Consider the following 24,083-nt stretch of genomic DNA (forward strand, 5'->3'; position numbering starts at 1 on the left):
GAAAACGTATAAATGAATAGTAAACCTCGTTCACTTAACGGTAACGTTAGCTCGTTGGGCTGTGTGTTGGACATCACTGATTCACTTGAAAGATATTCATTAGTAAAATGGTTTAATTAGCGTTGGGTTTGGGGGGGGGCAAAAATAATTGTGACTAATCGAATAAATAATTAAAAGGTCCACAACGAAAATAATCATTAGTGTCAGACAGAGGTGAAGGAGCAGAAACGTGTTTGACTCCAGCGGGCAGACCAGGACGCGAGTCCAATCACTGAGTTACCCGTCAGACCATGTGACGTCATGTTTGCTCTGTGAGCCGCTGTGAATGTGGTGACGGGCGGTGACGCCGCTGTCCACTTACTTTTGGCCATATGGTGTAAAGACAATGTGTGAATGTCCCTGACAGGCTTCTGTAGATGGACGAGTCAATATTTTATCAGACAATTTAAGAAAGATGCACTAACCTCCCCCTCTCTCCCCCCTCCCCCTCTCTCCCCCCCCCCCCCCCCCCCCCAGTCATGCCCCATTGAAGCTGACTCTTCATCAGACCTGCAGCCAACTCTTCTCTCCTCCCCTCCTCTCCTCCTCCATCCCTCCATCCTCTCCTCCTCTCTCTGTCCACCATGCTCCCATCCTCCTCCTCCTCCTCTCCTCTCCTCCTCTTCCTTCTCCTCTCCCTCCTCCTCCTCTTCTCCCCCCTCCTCTCTGCCCCAGCTGTTCCTCCCCCTCCCTCCGTGGCGTCGAGCAGGGCGGCGTACAGAGCGTTCGACACCTCGCTCACCCACCTGACCGTCCACCGGAGGACAGGTGAGGTGTTCGTAGGCGCTGTCAACAGAGTGCTGAAGCTATCGGCCAATCTGACGGAGCTGAGGAGTCACATGACCGGACCTGTGGAGGACAATGCCAAGTGTTACCCTCCACCTAGCGTCAGGGCCTGCGCTCACAGGTCTGTCCACACCTGAACACGCACACCTGTCTGTCCACACCTGAACACGCACACCTGTCTGTCCACACCTGAACACGCACACCTGTCTGTCCGCACCTGAACACGCACACCTGTCTCTCCACACCTGTCTGTCCGCACCTGAACACGCACACCTGTCTGTCCACACCTGTCTGTCCACACCTGTCTGTCCGCACCTGAACACGCACACCTGTCTGTCCACACCTGAACACGCACACCTGTCTGCCCACACCTGTCTGTCCACACCTGAACACGCACACCTGTCTGTCCACACCTGAACACGCACACCTGTCTGTCCACACCTGAACACGCACACCTGTCTGTCCACACCTGTCTGTCCGCACCTGAACACGTACGTCTGTCTCTCCACACCTGTCTGTCCGCACCTGAACACGCACACCTGTCTGTCCACACTTGTCTGTCCGCACCTGAACACGCACACCTGTCTGTCCACACTTGTCTGTCCGCACCTGAACACGCACACCTGTCTGTCCACACCTGTCTGTCCGCACCTGAACACGTACGTCTGTCTCTCCACACCTGTCTGTCCGCACCTGAACACGCACACCTGTCTGTCCACACTTGTCTGTCCGCACCTGAACACGCACACCTGTCTGTCCGCACCTGAACACGCACACCTGTCTGTCCGCACCTGAACACGCACACCTGTCTGTCCACACCTGTCTGTCCGCACCTGAACACGCACGTCTGTCTGTCCACACCTGTCTGTCCGCACCTGAACACGCACGTCTGTCTGTCCGCACCTGAACACGCACACCTGTCTGTCCGCACCTGAACACGCACACCTGTCTGTCCACACCTGTCTGTCCGCACCTGAACACGCACGTCTGTCTGTCCGCACCTGAACACGCACACCTGTCTGTCCGCACCTGTCTGTCCACACCTGTCTGTCCGCACCTGAACACGCACACCTGTCTGTCCGCACCTGAACACGCACACCTGTCTGTCCGCACCTGAACACGCACGTCTGTCTGTCCGCACCTGTCTGTCCGCACCTGAACACGCACGTCTGTCTGTCCGCACCTGAACACGCACGTCTGTCTGTCCGCACCTGTCTATCCGCACCTGAACACGCACACCTGTCTGTCCGCACCTGAACACGCACACCTGTCTGTCCACACCTGTCTGTCCGCACCTGTCTGCCCGCACCTGAACACGCACACCTGTCTGTCCGCACACCTGTCTGTCCGCACCTGAACACGCACACCTGTCTGTCCGCACCTGTCTGTCCACACCTGTCTGTCCGCACCTGAACACGCACACCTGTCTGGAAGGTTAGTAGCCAGGTCACCTGTCTGTCTGCTCACCTGTGTCCCTGCCCTCAGGCTGGACTCGTTGGATAACGTGAACAAGCTATTACTGGTGGATTATACTGGGAACAGACTGGTGGCGTGCGGCTCGATATGGCAGGGCGTGTGTCAGTTCCTCAGACTGGAGGATCTCTTCAAACTGGGAGAGCCGCATCATCGCAAAGAACACTACCTCTCTGGAGCCAGAGAGGCTGATGGGATGGCAGGTAATATGGGGACGGGGTCAGATATACTTGAACAGGTAGACAATTAAGAGAGAGATTATTTGGGACAGACCAAGCCTCCACAGCAGCATGCTTAGCAACAGAAATCTTCCACCAAAGCGCTAACTGCTAACCAAGCTAACGTTAACGCCATAGCCTGTATAAAAATGGACGTAGTGTCTGTGATGTCACCCGTAGGTTTCTGAAGAGCGGTTTTAAAACTCAAAGCAGGCGTGGCAGGCTGTCGCCATCCTGGCAGCGCGTCACTCCCGGATAACCACAAATGGGCAAAGAGGCGGGGTGTGGGCGGAGCTGAGGCGCTTCGTTGCTGAAACCATGCCCACCTAGCTTAATGCTAAAGAGGCTAAGAAGGCTATATGCTACCCTGCGTTGCTAGCCGGTGTCTTGGCAAAAAGTGATCGTCGGCCATAAAATGACTATCGATGAATATAAGTCTACAGATGTTTTTATCTGGATGAAACAGTCACAACATGCAAATACACAGAACTTTATGTCGGTGGTAAAAGCAAAGGTTTGTCTTCGTGAAACTTTTGTTTCTTGTAACCAAAGAGACAGCACTTCTTCCTGGGGGTTTATTTTTGAAGTTTTTGAGTTTGCTGCTCGGTTAATTCCCAGGAAGGTAGCAAAACGTAACTGCTAGCCAAGGCTAGTGGTAATTCCTGAGATGGTCATGAACGCTAACTAAATTCTTGGATGTCTTCCCCAGGTTGGTACTTCTGCTAGCAAGCTAATCTACTAGCATGTTAACTCTTGGTTGGCCACAGTGGCATTAAGCTAGCTCTCTTTATTAACTGGTAAATCAGGATGGTTGTTTCTAAGCTAACCGTTTCCCCCTGCCTTCAGTCTTTGGCTTGAAGTCTTGATTAGCGGTCTTGTAGCGGTTAGCTACAAACACCAAATATAACAGTAGGCATGCTAGTTATTTTTAACTAGCATAACCGGACACATGCTAACTGTGTTTTGGCTAGTAGCGGACTTCTATACAGTCACACTTCTTTCTGCAGCCGGTGGAGTTGCCCCCTGCTGGCTGCTAGAGAGGATGCAGGTTTAAGGCTCTTCAGACCGGGAGGTTCCTGCTTGGTATCACGGTTAGTTCCAGGAACTCGTCCCAAAGTGATCTGAGAACCAGAGACACAACCACAGCTGAAATTATGTTTCGTCAGTTGAAAAGGGTTCTAGGTTCCTGATTGGTTAATTCGGATGGTCATATTGAAGGAGAGACCTGTCAATCATCTGCAGGTAGAAAGCACATCTGTGTGAAAAGAAGGTGTCATGAATCTGTCCTTCCTCTCCAGGTGTGGTTGTCGGTGAGGACGACTGGACGGCCGACCCTAAGAGAAAGAAGCCCGTGAAGGGAGGGAGCCGCCTGTTCATCGGCGCCGCTATCGACGGGAAGTCTGAGTACTTCCCCACGCTGTCCAGCAGGAAGCTGGTGGCGGACGAGGAGAGCGTCAACATGTTCTCGCTGGTCTACCAGGACGAGTTTGTCTCCTCGCAGATCAAGATCCCGTCAGACACGCTGTCCCTCTACCCGGCCTTTGACATCTACTATGTCTACGGTTTCTCCAGCCGCACGTACGTCTACTTCCTGACTCTGCAGCTGGACACGCAGCTGACGCAGATGGACGCCGGCGGGGAGAAGTTCTTCACCTCTAAGATCGTCCGGATGTGTTCCAACGACACCGAGTTCTACTCGTATGTGGAGTTTCCTCTGGGCTGCACCAAAGACGGGGTGGAGTACCGGCTGGTGCAGGCCGCCTACAAACAGAAACCAGGGCGGCGGCTGGCCCACGCCCTCGGCCTGTCCGAGGACGACGACGTCCTGTTCGTCGTCTTCTCACAGGTGAACTACCTTCGGCGTCCTTCGTTCTGATTGGAAGTCTGTCAGCTGGTCTTTCATTTCTTTAGTTTTCTGTACTATTTTATTTTGATAATTTGTTCTTTCTTTGTTTTTCTTTTATATTTTCGTCGTTTTATGAGATTTTTCTTGTACCTGATGTTTTATTTCCTTTTTCTTTTCTTCCCCATGTTAGGCTTTTTATTTTTCCCTCTTTAATTCTTTCTAATAACATTTTTAGTATTTAAAAAATTACTTTTCTCTGTCTGTCATTGATCAGGATCAGAATCAGAAGGAGCTTTATTGCCAAGTAGTGTTTTAAACATACAAGGAATTTGCTTTGGTGACAAGGTGCTACACGCAGACAGACATACAGCTGACATAAATGATCGACTGATTTGTTCAGACGTGAATAATAATAATACTACTTCCTGCGGCCTCTCTGTGTTTCAGGGTCAGAAGAACCGCTCGAACCCCCCCAGAGAGACGGTCCTGTGTCTGTTCACGCTCCACGACATCAACCTGGCCATGAGGGAGAGGATCCGCTCCTGTTACCGAGGCGAGGGCCGCCTCTCCTTACCGTGGTTACTGAACAAGGAGCTGCCCTGCATCCACACGGTGAGTCTCACCCCGAGCATCACGGACCAGAACCAGAACCCCAGGAACCTGTCCTCAGTTGCAGCCCTAGTCTCCTGACTGTAAACAAACGAGCAGCTTCTCGGTTAATGATGCGTTAGGTCCAGAAATATCCTCAAACATCTTGTTTTGTCGCCAACCCAAAGATGTTCAGCTGTCTCTGAATCTCCTCTGTCAGCGTTTGAGAATCTGGAATCTTTAAAACAAGAATTCAATTTATCGATTATCAAAACAGTTGTCGATGAATTGAGTAGCTGACAGCTGAGCAGTTAATTGACTGATAGTTGCTGCTGTGTTTGAGGTGATCAGAGCCTTAGTGAGAATGACACCATGGTGGCTGGTCTGACAGCACGCCGTCAGGAAGGCGTCCTCATGTTGAGCTTCTAACCAGAAGCCTGTTAGCAAACACGGCCGGAGGTGCTCGTCAGTTGTGACGCCGCCCTCAGGGGAGCAGCAGAAAACCCGGTCCTAACGGGGACGCCGGTGTCCCTGTGCACGCTCTGATGAAGTTTCTTGATGAATCAGACCCGTGTAATGCAGCAGGTCTGTGGTGGGGTTACTTCAGGTCGGTGGGGAGTGTTTCTTATTCATGGCGGCGATCGCCTTCAGTGGTAACCACGGCAACGGAGCAGGGAAACCCGCCAGGAGACAAGTCCAGAGGCCCGCGAAGGGGAAGGGGGGTAGGGAGAGGACCAACCAACTAACCAACCAATCACAGCCAATCAGCCACACGCTGACGAAATACGAGCTGATGACCATGCTGGAGTGTGTGTGTGTGTGTGTGTGTGTGTGTGGTACTGTAGCGTGTGTGTGTGTGGGGGGGGGGTACTGTAGCGCGTGTGTGTGTGTGTGTGTGTGTGTGTGTGGTACTGTAGCGCGTGTGTGTGGGGGGGGGGGTACTGTAGCGCGTGTGTGTGTGTGTGTGTGGTACTGTAGCGTGTGTGTGTGTGTGGTACTGTAGCGTGTGTGTGTGTGGGGGGGTACTGTAGCGCGTGTGTGTGTGTGTGTGTGTACTGTAGCGCGTGTGTGTGGGGGGGGGGGTACTGTAGCGCGTGTGTGTGTGTGTGGTACTGTAGCGTGTGTGTGTGTGTGTGGTACTGTAGAGTGTGTGTGTGTGTGTGTGTTACTGTAGAGTGTGTGTGTGCGTGTGTGTGTGCGTGTGTGTGTGGTACTGTAGCGTGCGTGTGTGTGTGGTACTGTAGCGTGCGTGTGTGTGTGGTACTGTAGCGTGTGTGTGTGTGTGTGGGGGGGGGGGGGGTACTGTAGCGCGTGTGTGTTGGGGGCAAAGACAGAGGAGGCGGGGCCAGTGTCCATATCTGACCTCCTTCTGTCATCATAAACAGCAGGGAGTGTGAGTGTGTCTCGTTTTCCATAAAGCGCCACCAGCAGTCCGTCTGACCGCCTGCCTGTCTGTCTGTCTGTAACACCCGGGTCGAGTGTGAGTGCGTCACATGTTTCAGGTCTCAGCTTCATCACGTGTAGCTCACCTGAGCGGTTCCACTTTACTGACGATGAGGAACCAGAACATGTGACCGCTGATGAACAGACCTCCTGTTACCAGTGTTACTCAGGAACTGTACGGGGTATTAAAAACAATTAGTGATGTTACTGGGGTGGTGATGGGGCAGTGGATAAGATACATGCCTTTGGTGTGAGAGACCTGGGTTCAATCCCCCACTGTGACCCATCCACCAATGTGTCCCTTGTGGCTCCAGAGGCGTGCGACCTCTGACATGTGTAGCAGCTGTAAGTCGCTTTTATCTAAAGCGTCAGCTGAATGTAATAAATGTAAACTATGTCCGGGTCCGGCTTCTGGACTTGAACTGTCCCTGATCTGCAGCGCAACAAAACAAGTGGTGTCCTGGTAACGCAGCCCAACTTGGATTAGTTACTGTAATAATATTACTGTAATAATATTACAGTAACACGGCTCGTTACACTGGGAACAAAACATCTTACCATTTCCAGCCGCCACAAATAGAGACGTCACTTTCAGATGACGAGCGTCAGATCAGCTGTTAACTCAGACCAAAGATCCTCTGAGAGTGAAGAGTCTCCGCTCTGTAACTCCTCTGTAGTCCAGCAGAGACTCCAGTCAGACTTCCACTCGGATCAGATCAATCATTGAAGCTGATCAGCTTTATATTGTGAGTCAGGTCCTTCGGTGTGGGGATCAGATTTGGTGTCTGCCGCTCGTTAAATGTGTCAGAGACACAATTAATCTTCTGGTAATTAAAGACTCAGATGTCATATTGATCAGTACGTCCCGAGAAAAACAAACACATCAAGCTGCCGGCTGGAGACACTGACCCGAACAGTGATGAGCCGCGCACCAGGCCCCAGCAGCTTCGCGCACCGGGCCCCAGCAGCTTCGCGCATCGGGCCCCAGCAGCTTCGCGCACCGGGCCCCAGCAGCTTCGCGCACCGGGCCCCAGCAGCTTCGCGCACCGGGCCCCAGCAGCTTCGCGCACCGGGCCCCAGCAGCTTCGTGAGCACATCACTTGGTACAAAAGAAATCGTTGTCCGGTCACTTTTCTTGATAGAAGGCTGTTATGTTCTGAGTCTGTGGACATTTTCTCACGTTGAGATATTTAAGGCACAGGGGCGTGTGGCTGATTGACAGGTGTAGCAGCCTATCACAGTGAGCTGCCTCTGCCCACAGATGTCTGATTTCTCAATGATGTTAAACGTGTTAACACAACATTTGATAATCAGCTGCTGGATTTGGCAACTTTGAAGACCCCAGCAGCACGTTCAGTCGACCAATCAGCAGCCAGACAGAAACGTGAAACGACCAATCACTGATCTCGTTTTTCTCCTCAATGATTTAACTTGAATGTTGACAGTTTATTCCAGAGGCTGATCCTCTCTCTTATAGATATATATACTGTGTACCAGAGTGTATATTACAGCGTATAAATACTGCATGTGTATCTATAGAAATAAATCGTGTTACTTCAGTCACCACATCAGCCTTCAGAAATTAGATTATTGGGATTTTGAAGTTGATATCTCCTTTTATTGATCCCCCCCCCCCTCCTCCCTCCCCCCCGCTCTCTCCCTCCCCTCTCCCTCCCCTCCCTCCCTCCTCTCTCCTCCCTGTCCCTCCCTCCCCCCTCTCCCCCCTCTCCCTCTTCTCCCTCCCCTCCCTCCCCCCTCTTCTCCCTCCCCTCTCTCCTCCCTCCTCTCTCCCCCCCCCCGCTCTCTCCCTCCCCTCTGTCTTCCCTCCCCTCCCTCCTCTCTCCTCCCCCCCTGCTCTCTCCCTCCCCTCTGTCTCCCCTCCCTCCCTCCTCTCCCCCCTCTCCCTCCCCTCTCTCCTCCCTCCTCTCTCCTCCCCCCCTGCTCTCTCCCTCCCCTCTGTCTCCCCTCCCTCCCTCCTCTCCCCCCTCACCCTCCCCTCTCTCCTCCCTCCTCTCTCCTCCCCCCTCTCCTCCCTCCTCTCTCCTCCGCCCCTGCTCTCTCCCTCCCCTCTGTCTCCCCTCCCTCCCTCCTCTCCCCCTCCCTCCCTGTCCCTCCCTCCCTCCTCTCCCTCCTCTCCCTCCCCTCCCTCCCCCCTCCCCTCCCTGTTCTCTCCCTCCCCTCTGTCTCCCCTCCCTCCCTCCTCTCCCCCCTCTCCCTCCCCTCCCTCCTCTCTCCTCCCCCCTCCTCTCTCCTCCCCCCCTGCTCTCTCCCTCCCCTCTCCTCCCCCCTCCCTCTCTCCTCCCTCCCCTCTCTCCTCCCTCCTCTCTCCTCCTCCCCCCCTGCTCTCTCCCTCCCCTCCCTCCCTCCTCTCTCCTCCCTGTCCCTCCCTCCCCCCTCTCCCCCCTCTCCCTCTTCTCCCTCCCCTCCCTCCCCTCTCTCCTCCCTCCCCTCTCTCCTCCCTCCCTCCTCTCTCCCCCCCCCCCCGCTCTCTCCCTCCCCTCGTCTTCCCTCCCCTCCCTCCTCTCTCCTCCCCCCCCTCCCTCCTCTCTCCTCCCCCCCCTCCTCTCTCCTCCCCCCCTGCTCTCTCCCTCCCCTCTGTCTCCCCTCCCTCCCTCCTCTCCCCCCTCTCTCTCCTCTCTCCTCCCCCCCTGCTCTCTCCCTCCCCTCTGTCTCCCCTCCCTCCCTCCTCTCCCCCCTCACCCTCCCCCCTCTCCTCCCTCCTCTCTCCTCCCCCCTCTCCTCCCTCCTCTCTCCTCCGCCCCTGCTCTCTCCCTCCCCTCTGTCTCCCCTCCCTCCCTCCTCTCCCCCCCCTCCCTGTCCCTCCCTCCCCCCTCTCCCTCCTCTCCCTCCCCTCCCTGCTCTCTCCCTCCCCTCTGTCTCCCCTCCCTCCCTCCTCTCCCCCCTCTCCCTCCCCCCCCTCCTCTCTCCTCCCCCCCTGCTCTCTCCCTCCCCTCTGTCTCCCCTCCCTCTCTCCTCCCTCCCCTCTCTCCTCCCTCCCCTCTCTCCTCCCTCCTCTCTCCTCCCCCCCTGCTCTCTCCCTCCCCTCTGTCTCCCCCCTCTCCCTCCCCTCTCTCCTCCTCCTCTCTCCTCCCCCCCCTGCTCTCTCCCTCCCCTCTGTCTCCCCTCCCTCCCTCCTCTCCCCCATCTCCCTCCCCTCCCTCCTCTCTCCTCCCCCCCTGCTCTCTCCCCCCCCTCTGTCTCCCCTCCCTCCCTCCTCTCCCCTCTCTCCTCCTCCCTCTCTCCTCCCCCCCTGCTCTCTCCCTCCCCTCTGTCTCCCCTCCCTCCCTCCTCTCCCCCCTCTCCCTCCCCTCTCTCCTCTCCCTCCTCTCCCTCCCCTCCTCTCTCTCCTCCTCTCCCTCTCTCCTCCCTCCTCTCTCCTCCCCCCCTGCTCTCTCCCTCCCCTCTGTCTCCCCCCCTCCCTCCTCTCCCCCCTCTCTCTCTCTCCTCTCCCCCCCCTGCTCTCTCCCTCCCCTCTCCCTCCCCTCCCTCCCTCCTCTCCCCCCTCACCCTCCCCCCTCTCCTCCCTCCTCTCTCCTCCCCCCTCTCCTCCCTCCTCTCTCCTCCGCCCCTGCTCTCTCCCTCCCCTCTGTCTCCCCTCCCTCCCTCCTCTCCCCCTCCCTCCCTGTCCCTCCCTCCCCCCTCTCCCTCCTCTCCCTCCCCTCCCTGCTCTCTCCCTCCCCTCTGTCTCCCCTCCCTCCCTCCTCTCCCCCCTCTCCCTCCCCCCCCTCCTCTCTCCTCCCCCCCTCCTCTCTCCTCCCCCCCTGCTCTCTCCCTCCCCTCTGTCTCCCCTCCCTCTCTCCTCCCTCCCCTCTCTCCTCCCTCCCCTCTCTCCTCCCTCCTCTCTCCTCCCCCCCTGCTCTCTCCCTCCCCTCTGTCTCCCCCCTCTCCCTCCCCTCTCTCCTCCCTCCTCTCTCCTCCCCCCCTGCTCTCTCCCTCCCCTCTGTCTCCCCTCCCTCCCTCCTCTCCCCCATCTCCCTCCCCTCCCTCCTCTCTCCTCCCCCCCTGCTCTCTCCCCCCCCCCTGTCTCCCCTCCCTCCCTCCTCTCCCCTCTCTCCTCCCTCCTCTCTCCTCCCCCCCTGCTCTCTCCCTCCCCTCTGTCTCCCCTCCCTCCCTCCTCTCCCCCCTCTCCCTCCCCTCTCTCCCTCCCCTCTCTCCTCCACAGCCGAAGCAGATCGGAGATGATTTCTGTGGTCTGGTGTTGAACCAGCCGCTTGGAGGTCTGAGGGTCATCGAGGGAAACCCGCTGTACGAGGACCGCACGGAGGGCATGGGCGCCGTGGCGGCGTACACCTACGGAGAACACACGGTGGTGTTCGTGGGAACGCGCAGCGGGCAGCTGAAGAAGGTAGGATGGTGGGATGGCTGATGGATGATGGATGGTGGATGTTGATGATCCTGAGGGATGAAGAAGGAGCGAAGGTGTTGGGCTGAGACGAGAGCTGCGGAGAGAAAATGGCTGCGTGAACGCTGTCGGCTCTTTGACTGCTTTCTGCTATTTTCATTCACGGAGCAGAGAGATGAGAAGAAATGATTGATGTTTAAAGTCACTGCAGGCGCTTTGCGTCTGATGGTCGAGATGTTTCCTGTCGGCCATCTTGAAACAAACGGACTGCTTCTGTTTGTTTGAATATCGGTCGGTGGGAGTGAAGTTTAAACTCGTGGACGCGCTGTGTCGGAGTTGGTGCTCAGCAGCGCTCCCTAGATCTCTGTGTACTTGCATTTACTCGTGTACAGCACTCACATCCTGCTCCGTGTTCAGAGACACATGTTCTGTAATCGGTCTGACCGTGATGATCAGCAGCAGCAGCAGGGATCTGAAAAGGCCCCGCCTCTGATATCTGCAGCTGAAAATAAGGCCGCTTTGTTTTGCTTCCATAACACAGAAAGGCAGCCGGACGGTTTCCAGGGTTTGAGTTGGAGGCTGACAGACAGCAGAGATCAGAGAGGGTTCAGGCTGAAAAATGTCCCACTTAGCAGCAGAGTCTGTTTTCTGTCTCTGTAAAGACCGAGTCCGTCCTCTCTGCACCGTGCGGAGGACGCTAAGGCTTTTCATCTTAATGATTTTTAATCATCTTTGCTCAGAGACGCAGGGACTCCTGTGCTGAACGATCGATCCACCTGCTGGGCGGTTCGTCCAATCACTTCTTTGGTTTAGAGTGAGAATCTCCCAGCAGATATTCTCAAGCGGGGATTCCTGACTATTTTGATGACTTCCTGACTTTTCCTCTCAAGCAAACATTTGAAAGTAAAATATCCACTAAGAACTTTGGGATGTGATCAGTTTCAGCAGTTTCATTTTGTGGGTTTCTTCAGTCGTTATCGTGCAAGAAAAACGCTCCGCATGCTGGTCAGTCTTGTTTACTAACTCGTCAGTAATAAACAACAACCAGTTCAACATTTCTAAACTTTGCTGTGGTGCATCAACCTTTTTGAATGTCCCGCCTCCTACAGGCTGCGATTGGTCGGTTCATGACAAGTGACTGACGAGCTTGATGCATGAAAGGCTCCCGATCTCCCTGCGGAGATCTGCAGGCAGGACAGAACGGGAACAACTGAGCGTCACATGGAGCCCAGAGAACCTGATCTGGAGAGGACCAAGGCCGGTACGCCAAAGACTAAAATGTAAAAGGGACAGTAGCGGTGAACACCGGCACATTCCTGCACAAACGGCTTTTATATTGTGAGAAATAACAGGAAGTCATTAGTGCGAGTGTTCAGGCGCTGCTGCAGGTGTAAACACAGCAGCTGATGAGAGGAGGCGTCTGCTGAAGACGTCATATTTACGTTGATGTTCTGCTCGCTCAGAAGTTCTTTGATAAATGGCAATTAAAACGCATTCAGAGAATATTTGAGATGCTTTTTTTCAATTCGGATCATTTTGGCGCTCGCTAAAACCTCTTTGGGGGGCGCCAAAAATTTCTCTATGCAGGAAAAACCCCGGTTGACGCTCCGCGAACATGGTCTTGTTGTGTTGGACAGAAGGAAACGTTCATCAGCGGCCATCGTCTCTGTCTGCAGCCGAGCGAGGGAGCGCTGCATTTTAATGGGCTGAGCAGGAGAAATGGAGGCCGGGGGAAGTGAACGAATCCTCACGGCGGTCACCTCGCTCACCTCTCCTCCCACACAGCTGCTGCTTCAATATTCATCCAGAGGGGGAGATACTCCTCTGAAAGCCGAGAGGGAGGGAGAGAGTGAAAGCAAGAGAGAGGGAGGGAGGGAGAGAAAGCAAGAGAGAGGGAGGGAGGGAGAGAAAGCAAGAGAGAGGGAGGGAGGGAGAGAAAGCAAGAGAGAGGGAGGGAGGGAGAGAAAGCGAGAGAGGGAGGGAGGGAGGGAGAGAAAGCAAGAGAGGGAGGGAGGGAGGGAGAGAAAGCAAGAGAGGGAGGGAGGGAGGGAGAGAAAGCGAGAGAGGGAGGGAGGGAGGGAGAGAAAGCGAGAGAGGGAGGGAGGGAGGGAGAGAAAGCAAGAGAGGGAGGGAGGGAGGGAGAGAAAGCGAGAGAGGGAGGGAGGGAGGGAGAGAAAGCAAGAGAGAGAGGGAGGGAGGGAGGGAGAGAAAGCAAGAGAGAGAGGGTGGGAGGGAGGGAGAGAAAGCAAGAGAGAGGGAGGGAGGGAGGGAGAGAGGGAGGGAGGGAGAGAAAGCAAGAGAGAGGGAGGGAGGGAGGGAGGGAGAGAAAGTGAGAGAGGGTGGGAGGGAGGGAGAGAAAGCAAGAGAGAGGGAGGGAGGGAGGGAGAGAGGGAGGGAGGGAGAGAAAGCAAGAGAGAGGGAGGGAGGGAGGGAGGGAGAGAAAGTGAGAGAGGGAGGGAGGGGGGGGGAGAGAGAGGGAGAGAGAGGGGAGGGAGGGAGGGAGGGAGGGGGGGGGGGTAGCTGGAGGTGCAGTATGTAGCGACCAGCTCGGTGGAAATGGCTGAGTTTGGTTTGTAGGTGTTGGCTGAGAACACTTGTTCTATGTTTAGTGAAGAAACCTGCTCCTCCTCCTGCTCCTGCTTCTCCTTCTGCTCCTCCAGAACAATTAAATGAAGCTAAACACGAGGTTAGTCCAACACTGTTCAAACTGATACAGCAGAAGAAGAGCAGCACATCTTTAATTTACTTGGAAAGTTTCGCTCAGTTCCTGATAGAGGGTTAACGTCTCCCTGCGGCTGCAGACGACGGCCTTTATAGGAAGTAGAGGTTTGCATCTTCACTGGTCTCACGATTCGATTATCAGGTACGGGGGTACGGGGCTTCGTGTACGGGGGTGCGGGGCTTCGTGTACGGGGGTGCGGGGCTTCGTGTACGGGGGTGCGGGGCTTCGTGTACAGGGGTACGGGGCTACGGGTACGGGGGTATGTGTACGGGGGTACGTGTACGGGGGTACGTGTACGGGGCTTCGTGTACGGGGCTTCGTGTACGGGGGTACGTGTACGGGGGTACGGGGCTACGGGTACGGGGGTACGTGTACGGGGGTACGGGGCTACGGGGCTACGGGGCTACGGGTACGGGGGTACGTGTACGGGGCTACGTGTACGGGGGTACGAGTCTAAGTATACGGGGCTAAGGGGCTACGTGTACGGGGGTACGGGGCTAAGGGGCTACGTGTACGGGGCTACGTGTACGGGGCTACGTGTACGGGGCTACGTGTACGGGGCTACGTGTACGGGGGTACGGGGCTAAGGGGCTACGTGTATGGGGCTACGTGTATGGGGCTACGTGTACGGGGCTACGTGTACGGGGCTAAGGGGCTACGTGTACGGGGCTACGTGTGCGGGGGTACGGGGCTACGTGTGCGGGGGTACGGGGCTACGTGTGCGGGGGTACGGGGCTACGTGTGCGGGGGTACGGGGCTACGTGTACGGGGGTACGGGGCTACGTGTACGGGGCTAAGGGGTTACGTGTACGGGGGTACGGGGGTACGGGTCTACGTGTACGGGGGTACGGGTCTAAGTATACGGGGCTAAGGGGCTACGTGTACGGGGTACGTGTATGGGGCTACGTGTACGGGGCTAAGGGGCTACGTGTACGGGGGTACGGGGCTAAGGGGCTATGTGTACGGGGCTACGTGTACGGGGCTAAGGGGCTACGTGTACGGGGGTACGGGGCTACGTGTACGGGGGTACGTGTACGGGGCTAAGGGGCTAAGTGTACGGGGGTACGGGGCTAAGGGGCTAAGTGTACGGGGCTAAGGGGCTAAGTGTACGGGGGTACGGGGCTAAGTGTACGGGGCTAAGGGGCTAAGTGTACGGGGCTAAGGGGCTAAGTGTACGGGGGTACGGGGCTACGTGTACGGGGCTAAGGGGCTAAGTGTACGGGGGTACGGGGCTAAGTGTACGGGGCTAAGTGTACTGGGGTACGGGGCTAAGGGGCTAAGTGTACGGGGCTAAGGGGCTAAGTGTACGGGGGTACGGGGCTAAGTGTACGGGGCTAAGGGGCTAAGTGTACGGGGGTACGGGGCTAAGTGTACGGGGCTAAGGGGCTAAGTGTACGGGGCTAAGGGGCTAAGTGTACTGGGGTACGAGGCTATGGGTATGCTGAGCCGTCGGTTCGATGCAGAAGTATAAATCAGTCTTTAGAGCATGATGATGTTTCTGAGACTCAGAATGTCTCGTCGGGTTGGAGAGAAGCTCGGTGTGAGCAGATTGACATTTGGACGGAGCTGAACTGCTTCTGTCTCCTCCTGCTTCCAGTCTTTATGCTAAGTCCAGTCTGGAGCTGTATTTAGTGTAGGTAAATAAATAGTTTGTCCTTTGAGGAGTCGGCGGAGGTCTGTCTGTGCGGTGGTTCAGCTGGTCCTGCTGCAGGACCGTCCTCAGAGGCCTCTACGGTCCACATTCCTCTCACACGGAGCTCTCTGCTCTGCTGCTTGCTCTCTGTTATGACAGAAGGAAAACCAACAAGTCGTAACTCAAACTCTCTGTTGACTTTATCTCCGTTTGTCAGGCTGTTTTCCTCTCTGTCCGTCTTCTTTCTGTCCTCTGCTGCGTCTCTGGGGTTTGTCTGATTCCTTTCTACTCCGCTCGCCATGTCTTCATCCTGCTGCTGGATAAAAGCCGCCAGGAAATCAAGATGAAGTGAAACTCCTGCAGAGTTTATTTAGCTTCAGAGGTCGCCGCACTGCAGAGCCTGTTAGCGTTTAAAGATGAATCAGTGTCGGCCGGTTTTCACTTTAGCTCACTACAGTGTCAGAGTACTGCCGTGACCTCGCCTGTCCTCCGAAGGTCAGAACAATCTGAGCGGGGAAACGTTGGTACGCTGGTTATATTAAACCAGTTCTAACTCTGGTGCAGAGCGAGGAACAAACAGGAAGTGGATGTGGCCCTGAAACCTGAAGCAGCTCTGGTAGAGAGCCACACGGGGACGTGTGGTTTGTGCGACCACACACGGTTTATCTAACTGCAGCTCCTTCAAACACAGAGCTGGGACTTGACCAGTAAACCACAGTCCTGCAGCGAGCAGCCGGCCCTCAGGCATCTGAGGGCCAGGGGCCAGCTGCACAAAAAACCTTGAGTTAAGATTTTCCTTAAAGTCTGAGTTGAGTTTTCCTTAAAATACATTCGGTTGCACAAAACACCCTCATATCTTCTCCTTAAGGATTCCTTAAAATGTTCACTTAAGTATCTTGGTCTTCTACTTAAGGAAGCTGTTGCACAAAAGACCTCAGCAACCAAACTAAGGGAAAGAATTTAAGGGATCTCTGGCTTTATCTTAACCACAACACGGTGGAGTTTATGGCTGTCGCTGAAATTGTATCTTGCTGGGGAGGGATTAATCAAATTTTCTGCCATAAAAGAAGAAATTTTAGAATCCAGTGGATATATAATGATGAGCAGAGCGAGAAGGCTGTCAAACTTATCGCTAGCTAGCAACACAGTCTAGTTTAGATCTGTAGCCTAAATAAAGTTATTCTCACCAGTTTTATCTGGTTCCCTTTTACGATCAGTGATCTCTTTTTTTGGCCACAGCACAAGTTGTCTTTTGGATCTCCTAATTTTTGAAGCGATTTCCTCCCACATTTGTTCTTTTCTGTTTGCTGTTATTTGCAGATCAGATTTACTTTTTAATCTCTGCTTTCTTTCATGGAATTCCTCCAGCAGTACGATATTTTCCTCCTCTGACCAATCTGGTTTTCTTCTTTTCTTTCCAACTCTGTAACAACAAGCAAGCAGTCTCCATGGTAACAGTAGAATTTTACTACTGTAAATTCAGTCAGTGCAGCAAACACCTTAATGCTTTCCCTTAACTAAGGGAACGTTTAAAGGGATTCTGTGCAGCAGCCTTAAGGAAATTCCTTAGCTAAGGAGAAATTAAGACTTAAGTGTCATACTTGCACCCGACACATCGAGTCTGACGAAAGTCTCAGGAGTCCTCCTCTTGTTGCTGTGTAAAATGCTTTACAGTAAGTTTTCCACAAACGCTGTGCAGTGAAGCATGACGGAGAAGAAGAGCTTCAAAACTCTCAGCTATTTCCAGGCCTTCATTCTCTAAGGAAAATGTGACATGAAAAACTAGCCGGGTGGAGCTAATAATGGTAACGAGCAACACAGAGTGAGTTTCAGTGCAGATTCTCCACAGGCTTATTAACTGAGAGATTTAGAAAACTTTAAGGGAGTTCTGAATGGGTTTGTAACAGGGGACTTTAAAATAAACCAAACAGTGTCGCACCGTAGGCTTAGCCGGCTAAAGCTACCAATGCTAACTAAAACACAGACTCAGGAGTTCTGAATGAACTTTTCTTAACTCTTTTAGCTGTTTGTGCAGAAATGGTTGCAGCACAAACCTCCTGAAACAGGGAGGCGATGGATCAGTGGATAAGACACATGCCTTTGGTGTGAGAGGCCAGTGTTCACGTGACATCGTGTCCCTGAGCAAGACACTTAACCCCTCGTTGCTCCAGAGGCGTGCGACCTCTGACATGTACAGCAGCTGTAAGTCGCTTTGGATAAAAGCGTCAACTAAATGAATAAATGTGATGTAACGGGCTGGTTTTTACACGAGATGACCGTGTTGGTCTGTGAGCTTGAGAGCTGCTGCCAAGGGATTTGGACAGAACCAGGCTAGCTGTTTCCTGCTGCAGCTATCGATTGTTTTAGTAATCAAGTGTTCTACAGATTATTTCATCCAGTAATCTGATCAGAAGTCCTTTAGCTCGGCGCCCCCGGTACCAGGATCAGCTGCGAATAACAAACACGTTTCCACATATCCAGCTAAGAGCCGTACCTTTGCCAGCCGTCATCTCAGCTAGCAGCCATGATGTTTGGTCTGTCCGCTCCGGGGACCGGATGTGATGAGACCCGGTTCTGTTGAGACGGGCTGGTTCTGTACAGAGCTGCTGTTTCCTGTTAGCTTCAGATGGTCCCTTTGGCCACTTCCTGTCTGTCTCTCCTTCCTCCCTCGCTGTTTTCTCTCTCCTCCTCCATTTTGTAATCAGCGCCATCAAATCACGTCATCTCCACGACGTCAGCTCGCTGTGCGACAGTAATGTGTGAAACAGAGCGCTGTATAGAAGTAGATGGGTTAAACAAATCCCAAGTCATCGTGATACTCGAGGAATTGTTTCAGCCCTAGTCTTAATGCTAAGCTAGGCTAACCTGGCTCCTGCTCTGTATGGCAAACTGTACTTGTGTAGCCCCGCCCACTCAAAGAGCTTCACAGAGGCCGCCATGCTAGCTGCCAGCTGATCTACCAAGATATGAGTGGCGGTTGTTATAAATCAGGTGCTTTGTGTTGGAAGCAGCTGAGCTTCAGGTCCTGAGTGCTGCTGGGACTCGGGCCCTGGGTGCGAACTAGGGGGGAGCCAGGGGGAACTCCTCTTAATAAGACATCAGCTCCCCTAAAAGCATGATTTGTGATATTTCTAAAATATTGACAGCTGCTTTATTGCCATTAATTTCTATGTTTCTCTCTCATCCGTGCATAAAATCCGGAGCGTCAGACTTCATCCAGCCAGAGGGAACGATCACCGACCGTCCGCAGCGGACCGGTCGCGCCGCGATCTCCTGTCCCCGGCCCGCCCCACTTCCTCTCTGGTACTACGGGTTGTGTCGCTAGTTCGGCCGATGCGCCGTAAACGGTTCGTGATCGTTCTGGCTGGCTGGATATTACGCATGATCAATGCAGTCCTGCGGCTGGGGGCTCCCCGCAGCGCCGCACAACTTTTCAAAACTCTTCCCTCCCACAGAGAAAAGAAAGGTCAGGTCGCAAACAGCTGTTGTGTGAAGCGTAATTGTAGCAAAATGGCTACATATGATAATATTAATAATTATATTTTTCTTATTATAATAAGACAAACATGCCTGATCCTTTCACAGTCAGCCCAGGCCTACATGCTTGCAGCTATTAATGATTCAGAAGTAAGAATCAGTTTATTCTCAGAATATTACGTCTTATCAAAACACAACTCCGTCCCAAAATTATTTATAATTAATTATCATTAGCATATATACATATATGATAAAAAATCAATCTTAAATATATGTTATACTTTATATAAATATGTTGTGTGTGTGTGTGTGTGTGTGTGTGTGTGTATATATATATATATATATATATATATATATATAGTACTTTATTTGTACAAAAGTATAATATATACAGTTGTGCTCATAAGTGTGCATACCTTTTTGAAAATATGACTCATGCAAAATAACTCTTTGATGTAAGGATAGTGATCATATGAAGAAGTCTCTTTTTACGTAGCTGCTTTTTAAACAATCAGAATAAAAGTTTACATCCCCTTGAATGTTTGGCCTTGTTACAGACACACAAAGTAAATGGTCATTAAAGGTTCATTTCCCATACCTGTGGCTTTTTACATTGCAATTAGTGTCTGTTTATTAATAGTCAGTGAGTTTGTCAGCTCTCATGGATGCACTGAGGAGGCTGGATACTGAAAAGAACTGTCAAAAGACCTGCGGAACAAGGGATTGGAACTTCACAAAGATGGAAAAGGATTTAAAAAGACAGCAGAAGCCTTGCAAATGCAGTCAGTACTGTTCAATCACTTATTAAGAAGTGGAAATTCAGGGATCTCTCGACACCAAGCCAAGGTCAGGTAGACCCAGAAAGATTTCAGCGTGAGAAGAATTGTTCAGGATACAAAGAAAAACCCACATGTAAGGTCAGGAGAAAAACAGGCTGCTCTGGAAAAAGACGGTGTGGTTGTTGCAACGACGATACTTGAACAAAATGAGGTGCAGGGACGAGTTCCCAGAAAGAAGCCTTTACTGCGCCAACGCCACCAAACAGCAATACAATATGCCTGACACCACCCTGACGCGCCTCGCTGCTTCTGGAGTGACGAGCGAAATGGTCAACGAGCGAAATGGTCAAAGCCAATAAGGGCTCTGTTTGGAGAGGGGTCATCAAGGCCCAAAGTGAACAGAACACCATCCCCACTGTGACGCATGGTGGTGGCTCACTGATGCTTTGTGGGGGGGGGTATCTTATCAGAAAAACGCTTTGCATTCTACTACGGGACGCTCGTGGACTTTCCAGCGTGATAACAACCCACTCGGCCAAGGTGACCCTCCAGTGGGTACAGCTGAAACAGGTGAAGGTCCAGGAGCGGCATCACAGCCTCCTGACTGAACCCAGAGGGAAAATCTTTAGCTCAGAATAGTCTTTTCTTTAACTCTTGAGAAAACACTAAGATCTCACCATTGTCTCTTTTTGAGATCACTCCAATCTGAATTGTTGCTCCTAAAAGGCCTCAGGAGAAAAGGATGAAGAGAGATTGAGGTTTTGAGACTTGGGTAAGACAAATGGATACAGAATTGAGATTACAACAGGAGATTGGAAGTCACAGATGAGATCTCATCATTGTCTCTTTTTGAGTTCATTAATGTCTTGCTTATTGCTCCTGAAAAGCAGTTGGGAGCTCTGGGGAGATGTTTGTGAGGCTGATTGTATCACGTTACTGTCTGTGCTTGGAGAACCATGCTGGAGGCCCAGAGCTGGATTTGAACCGTACTCCTGCTGTTCAAAGGTCAACAACACTGCCGCTGCGCCATCCAGCTAAAATCAAGCGTGAGGAACTGATTCTTTAAATAGAGTACAATTTCCCTTTACTTAAAAGAGGAGAAATACCATATCCACAATTAAAGTCCTCAAAATTCAAAAGTATTTCATAGTGAATGTACTTAAGTATCAAAGTGCTCATTCTGTATTTCAGATACATGTTAGATCTCAGTTCCTTAATCTCTAAACATCATGTCAAAGTATTGGCTGTTCCAGTTATGCTGTGACGACCTTAACAAATTGGAAAACATGACATTTGAAAGTGCATTATTTTCAATGTCAAAATGTATTTTATTTTTCTCACTAACTTGTAACAGATAATTAACAATAAATACAATAAGGATTTGAAATTAAGGGGAGTAAAAGTACAAACCCCATAAAAAGAAAATAGTCAACCTCAACATTTGACGTAAGTAAAGTACTTGAGTAAAATAAGCCCTCAGTGGGGTAACTAAGACAAAAGTGAGAAATATCTTGGAGCTCTTTTTCTGATCCCCACTCTGGAGACTGAAATGACACTTATTTAAGATCCTGAAGAGATCGCATCTTTTTATCAGAGTAAGACAGATGAGTTTTTTGCTCCTGAGACCAATATGAGTTTTCTTTGAGGTCTTTCTCTGATCTCATGGTCCAGTGTTCAGGAGACTTAAATTAGACTTATTTAAGATCAGTTAGAGATCTCTTGTTTTGATCAGAGTCAGAAATAAATGAGATTTTATGTGGTTGTTTCTCCTGAGATGAATTTGAGAAGTGGGAGAAAAGGCCTTTGGTCACCTTGGTATTAAAAGCAGCTCATTTGTGTCCAGGAGAAAAGAAGGAAACAACTATGAGATCTCATCTTGCATTTTGCTTTCCTATGGGTATGGACTCCTGTAGCATTGAGGCTAAAGGTAGCAGTACACAGTGTTAAGAACTGAGGGTAGGCAGACTCTTGACCAGGGCTCGGGTCATTGTTCTGTTGGCACCCGCGGTTCAATGTGAATCCTGTAAGAAATAAAAAGACGTGTTTCGGCGTCTCACTCATGTTTTCCTGCAAACTTTTGAGCACAACTGTATAAAGTAGCAGTTATACTGGTGGTAACAGCGGTAGTAGTAGTCGTAGTACTAACAGTATCCGTAGTAGTATCAGTTGTTGGTAGTATTATTAGTACCCACAGTAGTTATACTTGTAGTACCAACCAATGATAGTAATGAGTTTCCTGTTTATCAGTGCTTCTCTTGGATCAGCTGATCTGACAGCTGATTGGCTCAGAGAGCGTGGGGGGTGGGCGGCGTCCCTGGAGGATGGGCGGCGTGTGTGTGTGTGTTTCTCTGTTCTGCTTCCAAAACAAACAGGCCTGAGGGGAGAGAGGAGACACGCCGCGCTGACCGCACCTCCCAACGCACACACACAGTCAGCTGTCCAATCAGAGCCGGACTCAGTGAGGTTGTGGTTTTGGGGTCCTGCATGTGTTCAGGTCTGACCCGGTCTCTGCAGGTTTGCTGAACTGGAGTGTAAACGGTGTGTGACGGCCTTCCTGACACGACAGTGTGTGTGTGTGATGATGCCGCCAGTCTGACACACGGAGATCAGTTTGCTCGCTGCTGGTCTTCGGAGGCTTTGGAGGAAGTTCAGGTCAGAGACAGAAGCCGTGGCGAGGTCACCGGGGTCGCCTCAGCTGGCCTTTTAAATTATGTGGCTCTTTAAACAGGAACTTTGAGCTTCCCACACTCCAGTATCATCACAGCGTTTGTTTGCACACGCTGACCAGCAGGCGGCGGTAATGGCGCAGCAGCGAGCTGACGAAGGCAGAGAAGAAGAAGAAGACGTGATCATGGTTTCTGCGTTTATCTGACTTTCAGATTAACAAAACAAAAGTACGAGGTTCGGCTGCAGGTTCGGCTGCAGGGTCGGCTGCAGTACGAGGTTCGGCTGCAGGGTCGGCTGCAGTACGAGGTTCGGCTGCAGTACGAGGTTCGGCTGCAGGGTCGGCTGCAGTACGAGGTTCGGCTGCAGGGTCGGCTGCAGTACGAGGTTCGGCTGCAGTACGAGGTTCGGCTGCAGGGTCGGCTGCAGTACGAGGTTCGGCTGCAGGGTCGGCTGCAGTACGAGGGTCGGCTGCAGGGTCGGCTGCAGTACGAGGGTCGGCTGCAGGGTCGGCTGCAGTAAGACGCTCGGCTGCAGTACGAGGGTCGGCTGCAGTACGACGCTCGGCTGCAGGGTCGGCTGCAGTACGACGCTCGGCTGCAGGGTCGGCTGCAGTACGAGGTTCGGCTGCAGGTTCGGCTGCAGGGTCGGCTGCAGTACGACGTTCGGCTGCAGTACGAGGGTCGGCTGCAGGGTCGGCTGCAGTAAGACGCTCGGCTGCAGTACGAGGGTCGGCTGCAGTACGACGCTCGGCTGCAGGGTCGGCTGCAGGGTCGGCTGCAGTACGACGTTCGGCTGCAGTACGAGGTTCGGCTGCAGGTTCGGCTGCAGGGTCGGCTGCAGTACGAGGGTCGGCTGCAGGGTCGGCTGCAGGGTCGGCTGCAGTAAGACGCTCGGCTGCAGGTTCGGCTGCAGTACGACGCTCGGCTGCAGGTTCGGCTGCAGTACGACGCTCGGCTGCAGGGTCGGCTGCAGGGTCGGCTGCAGTACGAGGTTCGGCTGCAGGGTCGGCTGCAGTACGAGGGTCGGCTGCAGGGTCGGCTGCAGGGTCGGCTGCAGTAAGACGCTCGGCTGCAGGTTCGGCTGCAGTACGACGCTCGGCTGCAGGTTCGGCTGCAGTACGACGCTCGGCTGCAGGGTCGGCTGCAGGGTCGGCTGCAGTACGAGGTTCGGCTGCAGGGTCGGCTGCAGTACGACGTTCGGCTGCAGTACGAGGTTCGGCTGCAGGGTCGGCTGCAGTACGAGGTTCGGCTGCAGGGTCGGCTGCAGTACGAGGTTCGGCTGCAGGGTCGGCTGCAGTACGAGGTTCGGCTGCAGGGTCGGCTGCAGGGTCGGCTGCAGGGTCGGCTGCAGTACGAGGTTCGGCTGCAGGGTCGGCTGCAGTACGAGGTTCGGCTGCAGGGTCGGCTGCAGTACGACGCTCGGCTGCAGGGTCGGCTGCAGTACGACGCTCGGCTGCAGTACGACGCTCGGCTGCAGGTTCGGCTATTCAGTCTGACCAATCACAGCTCTTGCTGACTCCTCGTGGCGTCTCTGTAGCGGCTGTACTACATCTCTGAAGTACTTCTAATTATCAGGCTAAAATACTACTACTACTGCAGTACTACTTTGATCTCTGCTGGAATACTATCTGCTGCTGCAGCTGGCCGACGACTCTGCAGGTTTCACAAACCGACTGAGACTGAAAGCTTTTTTCTGTCTTTTCCTGCGTTTTAGGAGAAGAACTCCTCCTCCTCCTCCTCCTCTCTTCCATTAGCACAAAGTGAATTAGCGCAGATGAGTCAGCCAATCAGCTGTGGCATTCAGAGGGAGCGGAGCCATTATTGGCTAATGAGACGACGGGGAATTGAAGCTTTTATTCTAATAACAGTAATGTCTGTTTGTAACCGAGACTCCTGCACCTGCTTCTCTCTTCCTCCAAACATCATTTCTGCTTTTCCTTTTCTCCGGCGGCGGCGAGCGGGGAATTGATCCTCACAGCCAGAGAGGGAAATTAATCTGCTGATTTAGATTCATACAGATGATTATTATTATTAGGAGACGCCTGCACCTGTTCCTCTGTCTCACTGCTGA

At 53.0% G+C, this 24,083-nt stretch overlaps 1 protein-coding gene across 1 annotated transcript in view; it reads left to right on the forward strand.

Annotated features, from left to right (window-relative positions):
* The window catches only part of plxna3 (plexin A3), a 132,229-nt gene that overhangs the window by 26,980 nt on the left and 81,166 nt on the right, over positions 1-24,083 (forward strand). The window contains exons 2-6 of the mRNA XM_038722619.1: positions 517-946; positions 2,311-2,501; positions 3,815-4,362; positions 4,810-4,974; positions 10,556-10,738. Coding sequence (XP_038578547.1) covers positions 624-946; positions 2,311-2,501; positions 3,815-4,362; positions 4,810-4,974; positions 10,556-10,738 — 1,410 coding nt within the window. The 5' untranslated portion in view covers positions 517-623. The remainder of the gene's footprint in view (positions 1-516; positions 947-2,310; positions 2,502-3,814; positions 4,363-4,809; positions 4,975-10,555; positions 10,739-24,083) is intronic.

Source organism: Micropterus salmoides, unplaced genomic scaffold (genome assembly GCF_014851395.1).
Source record: "Micropterus salmoides isolate LMB-PRFRI ecotype aquatic unplaced genomic scaffold, ASM1485139v1 Ms_hic_scaffold_16, whole genome shotgun sequence".
In the NCBI taxonomy this organism is placed as follows: Eukaryota; Metazoa; Chordata; class Actinopteri; order Centrarchiformes; family Centrarchidae; genus Micropterus; species Micropterus salmoides.